Below are 13,061 nucleotides of genomic sequence, written 5' to 3'. Positions count from 1 at the left end.
GCACATGACTAAACCGCAATTTCTGTTCCTATGACCGTCGGATTTGAAATTACGTAAAAGTGGAACTTTCCTTGAACTCTGCCGGTCAGCTGGGAAGCTGTGTAGAAAATAGGTGTTCAAAATGCAATCATCAACGTTTCAGCTCTATATAAAGCCTCTGTCTGAGAGAGACATTAATTTAAAGCTTTCGAAGAGGAAGCATATCGGCGGATCGTTCATCTCTCTCCAACAGATCCGTCTCATTTGACCTGATTGTTCCACAGGATGCCTCAGAGGAACCTCCTGTCGTCCTCCACAGCAGCCCTGCTCTTCCTCCTGCCCTGGTTTGGTGGTCTGACTGTCGGAGAGGTCAGCAACAACTTCCATGAGTGCCTTGACTTCTTCTATAAAAGAACTCCTCCAAGGGGTCTTGAGAGAGCAGAGTACCAGCCAATATGCCAGCGCTACAAGAACAAATATCACTTTGCCAGCCTGTATCGCCGTCAGCATCGGGCTCCTTTGTTCTCCGCCTACAAACTGAGTCCTGCAGACGGGAGGCGACCTAAAAACATTTGGATGTATGAACCACAGGTAGGTAAAATAAGTAAGACTGTACTTTAAAGAAGCAGTCCTTTATTCTTAAAAAATATTCATTAAAATGTTATGAATGCTGCTGTTTATAAATGTTGAGATTTAAATCATTTTAAATCATAAAAAAGGTAACTGAGCTCTAGCAGAAGTTACTCAGACTTATATTTTTGAAAAACTATTACAAGTTTATATTTTTAAGACTAACATCTTTACGAAGCAATACTTATTTGACTTGTGGATACTCTGCTGACGTTGAGTTACTTCAAGGATGAACAAATAAAATTAGCTAAAATGTTAAAACGTTTGATTTTACAGCACACTTTGTTGTTCTGATGTTATTTTGTATCTGTTAAACCTTTTGTGTCGTTTGGAGACCAAATAGTAGATATTGTCACAAGAACTACTTTACACTGTTCTAACACATTACCTAACGAAGGTAGTAGTTTTGGAAATGAGTTTTTATTTTACTTGAATCAGTTATTTTTTATTTTTATTTTATTATTCTAAGTACCAGACACAACACATCATTTTGCACTTTGCCTGTATGATTGTTACATTTTCACAAATCGACTTAAGCAGACCTACTCAAGTATTCAGTATTTAAGTAACGTTTTTACTTAAATACGTTACTTACATACATATTTAATATAAAAAAGAATTTTTTATATATTCTTACATGAGTAATTTTATTTTTTTAATTAACTCCTTCTTGTTACTTCTACTTGAGTAGAAATATATTGAAGTTATGCGACTCTTACATCAGCATAATTTCTGGCTATTTCTACCCAGATGCCTCGTTCAAACATAGATTACGTTTTCAAAAACATTTTGCATGTGAAATGATTCATACTTAACATTTAATGTGAAAAAAAAACCAACTGAATATTTCCTAAACAATGTTTGTGCCTAAGATCAGAGTGTAAAATGAATCAGATAATTAATTGAATTAATCGTTAAATCATTGATGTTCTGTTTGCAGTTGACGTTTTCCGGTGCCAGTCCTGAAATGAGACGTTTTAATAAAATCGTTGACCAGAACGTGGTTGAAAGCCAAGCGGACCTCCAAGACTACAGGAACTCCAACTTCTCCAAAGGACACCTCTGTCCCAGTTTGCACCAGGGGACGATGGAAGACAGAAAATCCACCTTTACTCTGACAAACATAGTGCCTCAGCAGATCGGCTCCAACTCTGGCCCATGGAGCACACTGGAGAACGAGGTGTTGGAGAGGTACAAGAACTTCTGCATCGGGGAAATGTACGTAATCACTGGTGCCATGCCTTACGAATCAGAGACACGCTGGATCAACAACAGAGTGTCTGTTCCTGAGTACATGTGGTCTGCTTACTGCTGCCCCAAATTCAAAGCGAACCTCCCCACGGGGATGAAGCAGCTCTTTCCTACATATGCTGCAGTGGGAAGAAATGATCCCAGCAGCGGACAGGAGATTGTGCCTGTTAACAATACAGTGAAGCCTTCTATACGAGGCTATGATGTGAGGCAGATGACCTTGCAGACTTTGGAGGGCATCCTGTCTCAGAGGCTGGATGTGTTTGTCACCCTGTTTGATGAGAAATGTCAAAACCCTTATATAAAATCCTTTATATGAGGGTTTTATTACTTGCTGTTTTTTTTTCTTCTATAAATTATTCTCTGTTTTACAACAATGTTTCATTAATTAAAAGTGCAGCACAAATAAATTTGAATTGCCTTACACCCCTTTCTGTTGACTTCTTTATGACGAGACTGGATGCTCCATGTATCCGTCCAATTAAAGCCGACTGACGTTTTTCCACTGTTTGGAATGTATGATAGAACTAAACTTTCTTTTACTTTTGAAAATAAAAGATAAATCTTGTTGTAAATTATTCCTATATAAATAAACTGAATTTAATTATATTTTAAAATGACCAAATGCTGAAAATTACTGTTATTGACAGAAGAACTAAGCAGAGGTCGGCGCTTTGTTCACATTTAACATAAACATGAATTAACAGTTTGAATGACAAAACTCTGCTGTTTGGACATGCAGCAGATTAACATTATACGCCGTTATGGTTCTGATCTGAAGTAACAGATGTTTATAAACGTTTAATAAGCAAGTGCAATTTTTCAGATCTGGTTTCGGATGGAAAACAGAGAAATGATATGAAGTTTACAATTGCACAATTAAACAATGACTTCAAAAGCTTGAAGTCATTGTTGGGGTTTTTAAAATTAGCTCAAGACCTGTAAAGAACCAGGCACAAGACCAATGAGGTTTTTATGCCTTCCTTTGCAAAGGGAGAGATCCACAACCTCTAACCCGCTCGGGATCAAAGATTGGTGAGCTCTGCTCAACTCTGCTTGGGACATCGCTTTTATTATGATGACCTTCTTCAGTGGAACAGTGCTGAGATAACAGAACAGACGGACCCCCTTGAGTGGGAAATTACATCATAGATACAGAAAGAACCGTAACCCTTGTGCATGCGAGGACTGAGTCAAACTTACAGTTTTACATGTGTGGGGTCGGTTGGACCCCATTTCTAAACACAAGGGTTAAAAAAACAATTGATCAGAGCCAGATAGGCAACCGAACATACCGAGATAAAACACTCAAATAAAATGACAAAACAATGATTAGTTTTTACCCAACATCCATATCTTAACTTCAGCTTGTAATCTAAGAGCTAAGGCCCAAAACCTATTGTTTGTACTGAGTTTTAGATCTTATTCCTCCATCCATTTTCTTACACGCTTAACCCATTGGGGTCGGGAGGGTGCAGGTACACCTTGGACAGGTCGCCAGTCCATTGCAGGGCAACACAGAGACAGACAGGAGAAAACAACCATGCAAACACACACACTCAAACCTAGGGAGAATTTAGAGAGACCAATTAACCTGACAGTCATGTTTTTGGACTGTGGGAAGAAGCCGGAGTACCCAGAGAGAACCCACCATGCACAGAGAGAACATGCAAACTTCATGCAGAATTGAACCCATGACTTTCTTGCTGCAAGGCAACTGTGCTACCAACTGCGTCACGATCTAAGCTTATCTAACTTCTAATTTAGCTGATAAGAAAAAAAATGGTTAGACCTCATTTTAATATTTCCGTCTTGAGAGCAATTTGCATTTGCATGTTTTCACTCAGCCGTGTCATAATGTTTCTGCTATCTACAGTGGCTCATATCTCCACTGTGGTTTCTAAGACGATCTCTAAAATCAGGCGTAGACTACAAAAAAAGGAAGCTTTCACACTGCAGTGTTGAAAGAAAAAAAAAATTACCCAACAGTCTCTGTGCTGCATGAACGTATACTTTATACCTGTTATCATCAAAAAACCCATAAAAGGCAGAGTATAAATCTCATAATGAGTCTGCTGCTGCGTCACCTCCTCCTCCACAAAATGGAGGTTTAAGCTCCGCCAGAATGAACTTTAACATTTTTAAAGTTCATTTTTAAAAAAGCAATTTTAAGCTGTTTTCTACCTAGAAACAACAAACTAAAGTCCACCAGCTGACTGAGCCAAATTACTCATCAGTAATTGTAACAATCAGTAAATGTTTTGCTGTAACAGCTGATTGTTAGAGAATTGATCACATCTCAACAAGTTTTTAAGAGTTAAATAGATGGTGAATAGACTACGATTTTTTCAAATCGAAACTTTATCTGCAGTTTGCTAATTACTTGCACTCTTTTGCAAAGTTCAACATGTGTTGCTGCTTTACTCGTGTTGAAGAAGCCCACGTGCGTTTTGCAAGAAATGTGACTGAATAACACATGTTAATACATTTCCATTTTTACATAAAAATTATGTGAAAATGTTGCAACCGCTGTTTTATCAAGCCACAAGCCACTTCCTCTATTTTCAGGTAGTATTTAACCAAGAGCTCTCCATCTCTTGCACATATTTTCCTTTCCTTCACACTTAGTGCAGCTCTGCTATCTTGCTCCAAAGGACTGGAAGAAAGATGCTGCCGAACGGAGCTCTGTTTCTTCTCCTAACCTGCTTTTCTGGCCTGGTTTATGGCGAGGTTGCTGCAAACTTTAACAATTGCCTCCAATTCTTCTACAGAAACGAACCACCCAAGGGCATCACCGGATCAGATTATCGGCATATCTGCCAGTTGTACCATAACGCCTATCGCTTTGCCACCCTGTACGACATAAAGTATCGGACACCGCTGTACTCTGCCTATAAACTCCACAGTCCAGATGGGAAGAGACCTCGTCCTGATTGGATGATTGAGCCTCAGGTAAGACCTGATGTCCAAAATGTTTTTCATTCCCAGGAAATAGCTGGGAATTAAAAATAATATGTTATACTAGAAAAAGCCTCATGTAGTTTTTAATGTTTTTATTCCATTAACATTTGGTCGTTTTTGCTATTTTGATAAACAGTGTAAGTAATGATTAAATGAATTTTGCTTATCGCTTTCTTTCTGTATATTTTAGCTGGCAAACAGCAAAGGTGACAAAAGTATGAAGTACATCAAAAACCCAGACCAAAACTTGAAGGAGAGCCAGGCCGTGAATAATGACTACATACGCTCCGGCTTCACCAGAGGCCATCTCGCCCCCAGCAGCCACCAAGCGACAAAGGATGATCGGACGGCCACTTTCACCCTGACAAACATCGTTCCTCAAGCAGCTATCTCCAACAACCAGGAGTGGAACAAGTTTGAGCAGAATCTGTCGGACAGATTTAAAAATGTCTGCAAAGATAAATTGTATGTAGTTACCGGGATCATCCCTTATCAGTCAGGAGAGCACAAAATCAAAGACCGGGTGTTCATTCCTGAGTACATATGGTCTGCTTACTGCTGCAACGACAATAACGTTGGAAAGGATCAGGGAAAATACTTCCCCACTTATGCTGCTGTGGGAAGAAACGATCCCAACAGTGGAGACGACGTGGTGGAGAAAAGTCCCAAAAATTCAGGCTATGATGTTAGGGAGATGCCCTTAGAGGAACTGGAGGCGATCCTGAAAAAGAAGCTTAACATGAACATAACTCTGTTTGATGGGCACTGTGGAGCTAAGTAGCATGTGAAAAGCTCCAGTTATCCCAGAATAAAAGTTATATGTGGAGCATCTTTACTGATGGAAAATGATGCTGATTTTTCAATGTAATCTTTCACACACTTTTAATAAAGCATTTCTTGGCATGAACTGGAGTCTTTATTTCAGTTGATGAAAACAAAAATCAGTCATTTATAAAATAATTACAATATAATATACTAATATAAAACTTGGTGCATTCAAGCTTCCATTTTCAGTTCAGTTCATTTATATTCCTGTTAATACCATCTGCCAGCCCTGTGGATTTTTAAAATAAATTTTGTGCAAAGCTACTTGCAAAGCTGCACATATGGATACGGAGCTAGAAGGTTATGATTTCATAATTTTGTCTCCATGCTCTGAAGAAATCATCTGAAATTGATACAAGGATTACAAAGAAAAAAGAGAAGAAGCTGAAAGAGTTTAAAGTGCAACTCACATCGAACAGATATTTCACAGGAGAAAATGGATTGACATTTTTTAACCCACATGTTGCTTCAAACTTTTGTGTGTGCATAAGAAAATAAATGAACAAATAAATAAGGTAAATAAGTTAATGTTGTGGACTATGGTGTGCCAGGCCTCTCGTCTAATGACTGCTGGATGTGGACGGATGTTTTCTTTCCAAACATCAATAGTAGTTTTCAACTATTTTTTTTATGTCATGTCAACTTAAGTGTTTACCTGCAGACACATCTGAAATTCTTTAATTTATGTCTTAGAACTTGAAAGAATAAAACATAAGTTTCTTCATGTTTCTCGTGAAGGAAAATAGTCCATCTCTGAACAGAATGGAAGCTGTGGTTGTTGGTTGCAAAAAGTTTCTTGATAAGATCAAGAAACTGATCTTATGACTCTACTGAAAAGAAAAGTGGCTGTATTTGGTTACTAGTATTTTTTTCAATGTCAGAAATGTTTATTGGAATGTTTGTTTGCCATTTCTCACCTAAACAGATGAAAATAAAAAAAAAGTGATATAGGAAAATGTGTTGCTTAGTTGTGCAGTAATTGAGCGCAGATGCTTACACTCATTTCAGGTTTGTTAACCTTTTTGGATTAGTTATCTTTTTACTTTTTTCAATAAAAAAAAATTAGGTTCTTTAATTTTTATGCCATGCAATTCACATAAACAATAAAGCAGGGAAATGAAGTGGTGACATTAGAGTGCAGCATAATTTAATAGATGAAGGTTTTATCATAAAACGAGGAAAACCACCTATTTTGGTTAATCATCCGGGGCACCCTGCACACTCTCGACTAAAAAAGTCGCCACAGAGAGCAGTAGGAAAAGACAAAGTGGCGCCACCTAATGCACAAACGTGTTCATATCATCTAGCTCAGCTTCTGAACTTCAGCTTTTGATTCTACCGGCTATGCAGCGCCCTCTACAGGCTCTCCTCATCATCTCATTATGAACCTTAAAATAAAGCCAGGCGTGCGATGGTTTAGGATGAATCGAAATGTTTAATTTTGTAACAGAGAGCAAAACACAAAGATACAAAATACAAAGCTTACAAAACTGTCAGTTGTATTGGTAGGAAGAGAACGGGGCTTTAGTACAAGTGAATTATTGCTAGAAAATAATAAAAATTCACAATGTAGTCTTGCTCATAAATAAGTTCAGGTTTTACACGTTTCCACAGAAAATGGCAGAAGCTTTATTTTTCCTGGAACAAAATGAGTGTTAGTGTTGATTTCTTGCCAGCAAAAATCACCCACATGTGCACTTGTAACCTCAAAGATAACCATCGTCACATTCGTCAGCTAACTTCTACGACAGAGTACCAGGGGCACGCTAAGAAAGTATGAATATTACAAGAATAAAGTCAGAATATTGTGAGAATAAAGTCACAGTATTGTGAGAATAAATAATGTTACGGGAATAAAGTCGTACAAGTGGAATCAATACGAGAATAAAGCCATAACATTCCAACTTTATTCTCATATTGTTACAACTTAATTCTCAAAATATCCCGTAATATTATGACTTTATTCTCACAATATTTGTTTAAGTGTTATTTGTGTAATTTTTTTTTTCCTTAGCATGACCCCAATACTCCGTGGTAAACCTCAACTTTCTCCAGAGTTTCTCAGTTCTTCACGAGGCGTTTCTAGAAGCACTGATGGTTCTTCAGCTGCTCGATGTCAAAGAAGCTCCTCCCACAGTTGGAGCACTGCAGCGGCGTCTTCTCGCTGCTGTGTATCAGCTGATGTCTCTTTAAATACTCCACGCGGCTGAAGCGCTTCCCGCAGGCCTCGCAGCCGTATGGACGTTCCCCCGTGTGGATCCGCTGGTGCCGCTCCAGGTTGCCAAGGCGACTGAAGCAGCGCCCACACTGCGGGCAGCGGTGCGGTCTCTCGCCCGTGTGCACCAGGTGATGGCGCTCCAGCGAGCGCGAGTGCGTGAAGCGTTTCCCGCAGATCTCGCAGCAGTGCGGCCGCTCGGCGGCGCAGGCGCACTCGTGGTTCTTGAGGGCCCAGGCGTGGCTGAAGGTGTTGCCACAGTGGGCGCAGGGGAAGAGGCCCACCTCCTCTCCGCTGCCCTGCAAATGGGCGCCGCCTAGTGGACAGGGATGCTCGTCTAGCTCCGCCTCCAAAGTGAAGCCTCCTCCACACTGTGGACAGAAGTGCAGCAGATCTCCTCCGCCCTCCTCCTCTCCGCTCTCCTCCACGCTGCCAGGAGCGGACGGATGGGGCAGCTGTTCTGGCTCTGCCTGCTCCACAGCGCCCTCTGCAGGCGTTACAGCAGCACAGTCGACCTCTCTCAGCTTCTTCGACCAGCCTAGCTTCAGCTCCGCTCCGTCAACGCCTCCAGCCCTCGCAGGGTCCTTCACTCCGGCTTCCTCCCTCTGCAGAGCAGGAGGCGGAGGATCCAGCTCTCCCTCCTGCTCCAGCCCGTCCAGTCCGATGTACTTCGGCGCCACGCTCCTCTCGCTGCCTTGCACCACCTCTGCGTCACGCTGTGACGCCGACCTGGACGCCTGCTCACGGCCTCTCTCAGCTCTCAGCGCAGACTCCAGGCCTCGAAGCTCGTCCATCGTCATGCCCCCGTCTGCCGGTTCGGAGCGTTTCAGGGCCCAGTCCTCCTCTTCCTCTACTTTCTGATGAAGAGTTGAGGGGCAATCTGAAAGGCCTTCAGGACAGACACAGAGCGAGGGAGAAGAGCGGTTGTGTGAGGAATGATTTTCACTTTCTTTTAAGATTTTCTATCTTGCCCTGCCTCAGTCGGAGCGACCTGGGCTCATTACCTTCACTCTGGGGTTTGGAGCCAGTGAGGAGGTTCTGGTTGGGCGGATTCATCTTCAACGCCTCCTTTATGAGCCTCAGAGACGCAGGCTGATAGCCCTCCGTTTGAGAAAACTGCAGAGTTAGAAAGCAAACAGCTGAGTCATGGAGAGAGAGTTTATAAATCAGATCAAATTGTTCACATTCAACATTCACAATGTCGAAATATCAAATACGGTGCTGCTGTTTGGAACTACACCAAAATGGAAGATCTCATTTCTGTCTTTTTTATTTTTTAACTTCAGTTCAGTTTTTTAAACATTTTCAATATAACCCAATTAATCAAGACAAATAAATGGGTTTACAACTAACAGACAATATATGCTTTGATTCTTGTTCTTAATGATCAGATGAAAGCCGAGCTATGGCTGCCGTTTAGTTAAATTTGCTTTAGGACATAATTTATCAACAGAGGTTTGAAAGAGACAGAACGCATTAGACAAACTGGAAGAATTAACTCACCTAAATAACAGCAAACCTTAAACTCATGTCATACAGTCTGAAATACACCAAAAATGAAAAGTGGATGGTTTCTGGGGAGCAACAACTTCATATAATTTAAAAAAGAAAACAAGAAAAGTTCATCCCTGAGAAGAGGAGAAATAGACCAAGCATCACAATAAGCATCTACTTCTGTCATTGGTGTAGTGATGCAGTTTGTTTTTAAACGGTTGTTAGTGGAAATACACAGTGAAAAATTAATTATTCAAGTATAAAATGGCTTCTAAATTTAAGAGCAGGAGAAGCATCAGCTTTACACGTACAGGCCTTCTGAAAAGAGGAGGATAAAAAAAAAATAAAAATAAAGTCTGAAAAGTGTGGCATGGATTTTTATTCACCTACCTTGTGTCAGTGTTTTATAGATCCACCTGTTGCAGTAATTACAGTGCAGCACAGTCTTGGTTTTGCACTCTTTGTTCATTTTTCTTGTAAACTGTCTCTTGCTCAGTCAGACTGGATGGAGAGCCTCTCTTTATATTAATTTTCAGATCTTAGCGTGGCAATGATATTATTTCATGCGGATGAACTCTAGAGGCAATCAGTTCCACTGGGTTTTATTTAGGGGCAGCAGAGCAGCTTAATTCATGCGTCATGTAAAAGCTTGTAGTCGTGACATAAGGCAATGGAAATTCATCACTTAAAATGTCATCTCTATTCCATGCTAACTTCTTCATTTATCAGCTGCCAGTTCGTGATTGTGCGATGGATTTTTATCTCTTTGGTGAATTTTTTTTTTTTTTTGCTCAACACTGTAAGACTAAGCTCAGATGAAAACATACCACTTGGTTATGTGTTTGCATAGCAAAACGCTTCATACTGCTGCCAGAATTATTATAAAAAGCTTTGCTGTACTTGAGAGTTGAAGATTTCCACTCAAGAGGGAAGTCTAGCAGCTTAAAAAAAAAAAATCAAATCAACAGCATTCTCTTTATCGCCAACATCTCTGCTATGATTTGTTGGTGGAGAGATGCAAGCGAACCTCTCATCACCTCTCCTCATTATCTCTCCGTCAACATTCCTACTCGGTCTACATGAAGCTGCCGAGCAACACGGTGATGCTGTGCCACCTTCTCCTCCTACTCCTCCGCCGAGAAAGCCCGTCTCCCTCACCTCCTCTTTGATGTTGGCGTTCTCCTCCCCCTCGCCGCTGAGGCTGCCCTCCCCGTCCTCGTCATCCTCCATCTCTCCCTCGTCTTCCTCATCCCGGGGGAACTGGACGAGGTACGCCTCCCTGGCCTCCTTCCCCCCTCTTCCTCCTGCTCCCATTACTAAGCCTAAAGCCCCTCCAGCTCCTCCTCCCCCATCACCACCTCCTACTCCTCCTCCTCCTCCTCCTCCTTCCTCCCACACACCTCCAGGCCATCCTTTGCCGTGGACCGCTGCTGGGACCTTTTTCAGCTTGCCTCCTGCAGAGAGGGGAGGGCAGCAGAGGAAGGTGTGGAGACAGAGGGCACAGGGAGACAGACGATGAAATATGAGGGGGAGAGAGACGAGTGGGAGGAGATGATTGGAAGGCAAAAAATGAAGGATGAAGGAGAGACGAGGGGAAAGACGTGGAGGAGGAAGATGGGGAAAGGAATCAAACAGAGGTTGGGGTGAAGGAGAGAAGAAATCAACCAGGGGGAGGAGTAAGCATGATGAACAAGTGAGGAGAGGGGGCGTAGAAGGACACACAGGAGAGTGGGAAGGAGCGGAAAAAAAAAAAAAACATGTGACAGAAATGACAGAGGAGAGGACGAAGCGGAGTTGTTGAGAAGGAGGTGACATGTTGAAGGAGAGGATGAAAAGTGGAAAAAAAAAGAGAAGAGAAGTTGAGTGTGTAATTATGGAGGGCGGTGGAGAGAGAAGCAGGAGAGGAAAGGAGGCGGGGGAGTATATATGTGTGTGTGTGTGTGTGTGTGTGTGTGTGTGTGTGTGTGTAACGTGATCAAGGAAAGAAACAGAGCAGGAGGAGGAGATGGGGGGAGGAGAGCGGAAGGAGGAGCAGGAATGGGAGGGGGGAGACAGAAGGAGAGGAGCAAGGCAGGAAGGGAGGGCGCAGAAGGAAAGAGGAGTGGGAGGGCCAGAATGCAGTGCAAAGAGAGGAGAGGAGAGGGGGAGGCGAAGGATGGAGGGAAAGATCATGAAGAGGAGGCGGAGGAGGAAGGGAGAGAGATCAGCTCTAGCCAGATGGTTTCCAACAAAACAAGAGTGTCAGTGTCTGCAGAGCAAGATTAAAGCTTTTCCCCCCCCCACTTAAAACACACAAATGCAGATACATCTTTGATGGAAATAACAGACATGCGAGTCACTGTGGTAAAGTCTTCAACCACTCACATCAAAATACTTACGGGCAACGTCAACTTTCCGCTTCAGCCGCCCTCCCACCTCCTCGCCTGCATTCGGGCCGGCGTTGCGGCGGCTGGCCGCCCAGCCCATCCCGTACTTGCGCTCCGTCCTCAGCTTGCTCTCGGTGAGCTTGAGCCGCAGCTTGAGAGCCTCGTTCTCCTTCCTGTTGAGGGACAGCTCCACCAGATAGTCGTTCACGGTCTCCTGGAAGAGCTTGCTGATCTCGCACACCGACGCGCGGATCAGGCTATCCATGACGGCCGTCAGATGCGTCTCAAAGGCGCTCACCGACTCCTCCATCATCTTGACTCGGCGAGCTGTGGATCTGATCAACACTCGGCATTAATTAACTGATGACTGCGTTAACAAAGGTTTACAAACTGGATCCTGGAAGTTGATCATACCTAATCGATTACAGATGTAGGGAATCACCTCGGTAGCCGTTAATTTAAGTTAGCTAGCTGCTGCTATATTTTAATCAACTGTTCAATCTCAGAGGACTCAGTATATATGTACTTACCACACCTGTAGCAATTTAATTACACTATAGCCCCTCCATTCAGCCCTTTATAACCGTAACCACGGTGATATATCAGTTTAATTCACACCAAACGAAAAATCTTCGTCAATTTCGCTTGTTAGTAAACTCTCTAACATGTCAGAATGTTTAAGTGGAACGCAGGAGGGTTTCCATTGCTAGCATCAAGGCTAGTTTAGCTCTTCATACGCACCTTCTGCAGACGATACCCAAGTTTTAACTTAGCAGACGTAAAATTAAAACACACAGTGTGGTTTTACAGGTTTCACTAGGCGAGTAAGTCATGAGAAGCGGTTACAAAAGGAAGCGCAATCCAACTTCAGCCCTCTCCGTCTCCCTGCCTCCTGCTGCTGCTGCTGACACTGTTTTCCTCCTCGGCTCCCTCAGCACTGCTTATGATGCCTGCCCACTACCGTAATTACTCTACTATGACGTTCAGGCGCAACTTAAAAATGCTCATCCTCAATTTGTGCTGAAATGCTTTTAATTGCAGGACAGTTGGTGTCCATTTATTATAAATTATTATAATTTATTATAAAATCAGGCACAAACACGGGTTTCTTATTATTTACTTAGTCTTTAATTCTATATGACGCACCAGACTAACTAACTAACTAACTAACTAACTAACTAACTAACTAACTAACTAACTAACTAACTAACTAACTAACTAACTGTTAAATTGAAAATCGGGACATTATGGGTAAAGTTTCTTAAATTGACTCGACAACCCACCCAGATGGTTAAATAGAATATTTATTGAACTTAACCTGGCATCTTGCCTAAAATAGA

At 42.2% G+C, this 13,061-nt stretch overlaps 3 protein-coding genes across 5 annotated transcripts; 2 read left to right on the top strand and 1 right to left on the bottom strand.

The window, feature by feature from the left end:
• Positions 1-124: 124 nt before the first annotated feature.
• On the top strand, positions 125-2,179 carry LOC106941931 (endonuclease domain-containing 1 protein-like). Its single transcript, XM_015025086.1, has 2 exons — positions 125-570; positions 1,550-2,179. Exons 1-2 carry the CDS (start codon positions 265-267, stop codon positions 2,177-2,179), a joined length of 936 nt encoding a protein of 311 aa, XP_014880572.1. The 5' UTR covers positions 125-264.
• Positions 2,180-4,467: 2,288 nt separating this feature from the next.
• Positions 4,468-5,727, top strand: LOC106941922 (endonuclease domain-containing 1 protein-like). The gene is made up of 2 exons (XM_015025077.1): positions 4,468-4,812; positions 5,012-5,727. The coding sequence occupies exons 1-2, from the start codon at positions 4,528-4,530 to the stop codon at positions 5,600-5,602; spliced, it is 876 nt and encodes a 291-aa protein (XP_014880563.1). The 5' UTR covers positions 4,468-4,527; the 3' UTR covers positions 5,603-5,727.
• Positions 5,728-7,061: 1,334 nt separating this feature from the next.
• Positions 7,062-12,671, bottom strand: LOC106942138 (zinc finger protein 629). 3 transcript variants are annotated; one of them, XM_015025348.1, is made up of 5 exons: positions 12,136-12,671; positions 11,734-12,056; positions 10,514-10,809; positions 8,866-8,977; positions 7,062-8,750 (listed from the first exon to the last, which is right to left on the bottom strand). In XM_015025348.1, the coding sequence occupies exons 2-5, from the start codon at positions 12,032-12,034 to the stop codon at positions 7,729-7,731; spliced, it is 1,731 nt and encodes a 576-aa protein (XP_014880834.1). In that variant the 5' UTR covers positions 12,035-12,056; positions 12,136-12,671; the 3' UTR covers positions 7,062-7,728. The 3 variants fall into 3 exon arrangements, with proteins under 3 accessions (XP_014880834.1, XP_014880825.1, XP_014880817.1); XM_015025339.1 differs by having other exon boundaries at positions 12,463-12,671; XM_015025331.1 differs by lacking the exons at positions 11,734-12,056; positions 12,136-12,671 and having other exon boundaries at positions 10,514-11,355.
• Positions 12,672-13,061: the final 390 nt, after the last annotated feature.

This window comes from Poecilia latipinna, unplaced genomic scaffold, assembly GCF_001443285.1.
Source record: "Poecilia latipinna isolate Pla-1442-1.1 unplaced genomic scaffold, P_latipinna-1.0 Scaffold95, whole genome shotgun sequence".
Taxonomy (NCBI): domain Eukaryota; kingdom Metazoa; phylum Chordata; class Actinopteri; order Cyprinodontiformes; family Poeciliidae; genus Poecilia; species Poecilia latipinna.
This window is presented reverse-complemented; position numbering and strand designations above follow the sequence as displayed.

Excerpts from the sequence above, each read along its gene's own strand:
- LOC106942138 (XM_015025331.1), bottom strand. The coding sequence starts at position 11,170 with ATGTCACCTCCTTCTCAACAACTCCGCTTCGTCCTCTCCTCTGTCATT. Across the intron at positions 8,978-10,513 it reads ACGCCAACATCAAAGAGGAG|TTTTCTCAAACGGAGGGCTA; the intron begins GTGAGGGAGACG and ends CTAACTCTGCAG. Across the intron at positions 8,751-8,865 it reads CTCCAAACCCCAGAGTGAAG|GCCTTTCAGATTGCCCCTCA; the intron begins GTAATGAGCCCA and ends TCTGTCCTGAAG.
- LOC106941931 (XM_015025086.1), top strand. The coding sequence starts at position 265 with ATGCCTCAGAGGAACCTCCTGTCGTCCTCCACAGCAGCCCTGCTCTTC. Across the intron at positions 571-1,549 it reads TTTGGATGTATGAACCACAG|TTGACGTTTTCCGGTGCCAG; the intron begins GTAGGTAAAATA and ends TTCTGTTTGCAG.
- LOC106941922 (XM_015025077.1), top strand. The coding sequence starts at position 4,528 with ATGCTGCCGAACGGAGCTCTGTTTCTTCTCCTAACCTGCTTTTCTGGC. Across the intron at positions 4,813-5,011 it reads ATTGGATGATTGAGCCTCAG|CTGGCAAACAGCAAAGGTGA; the intron begins GTAAGACCTGAT and ends TGTATATTTTAG.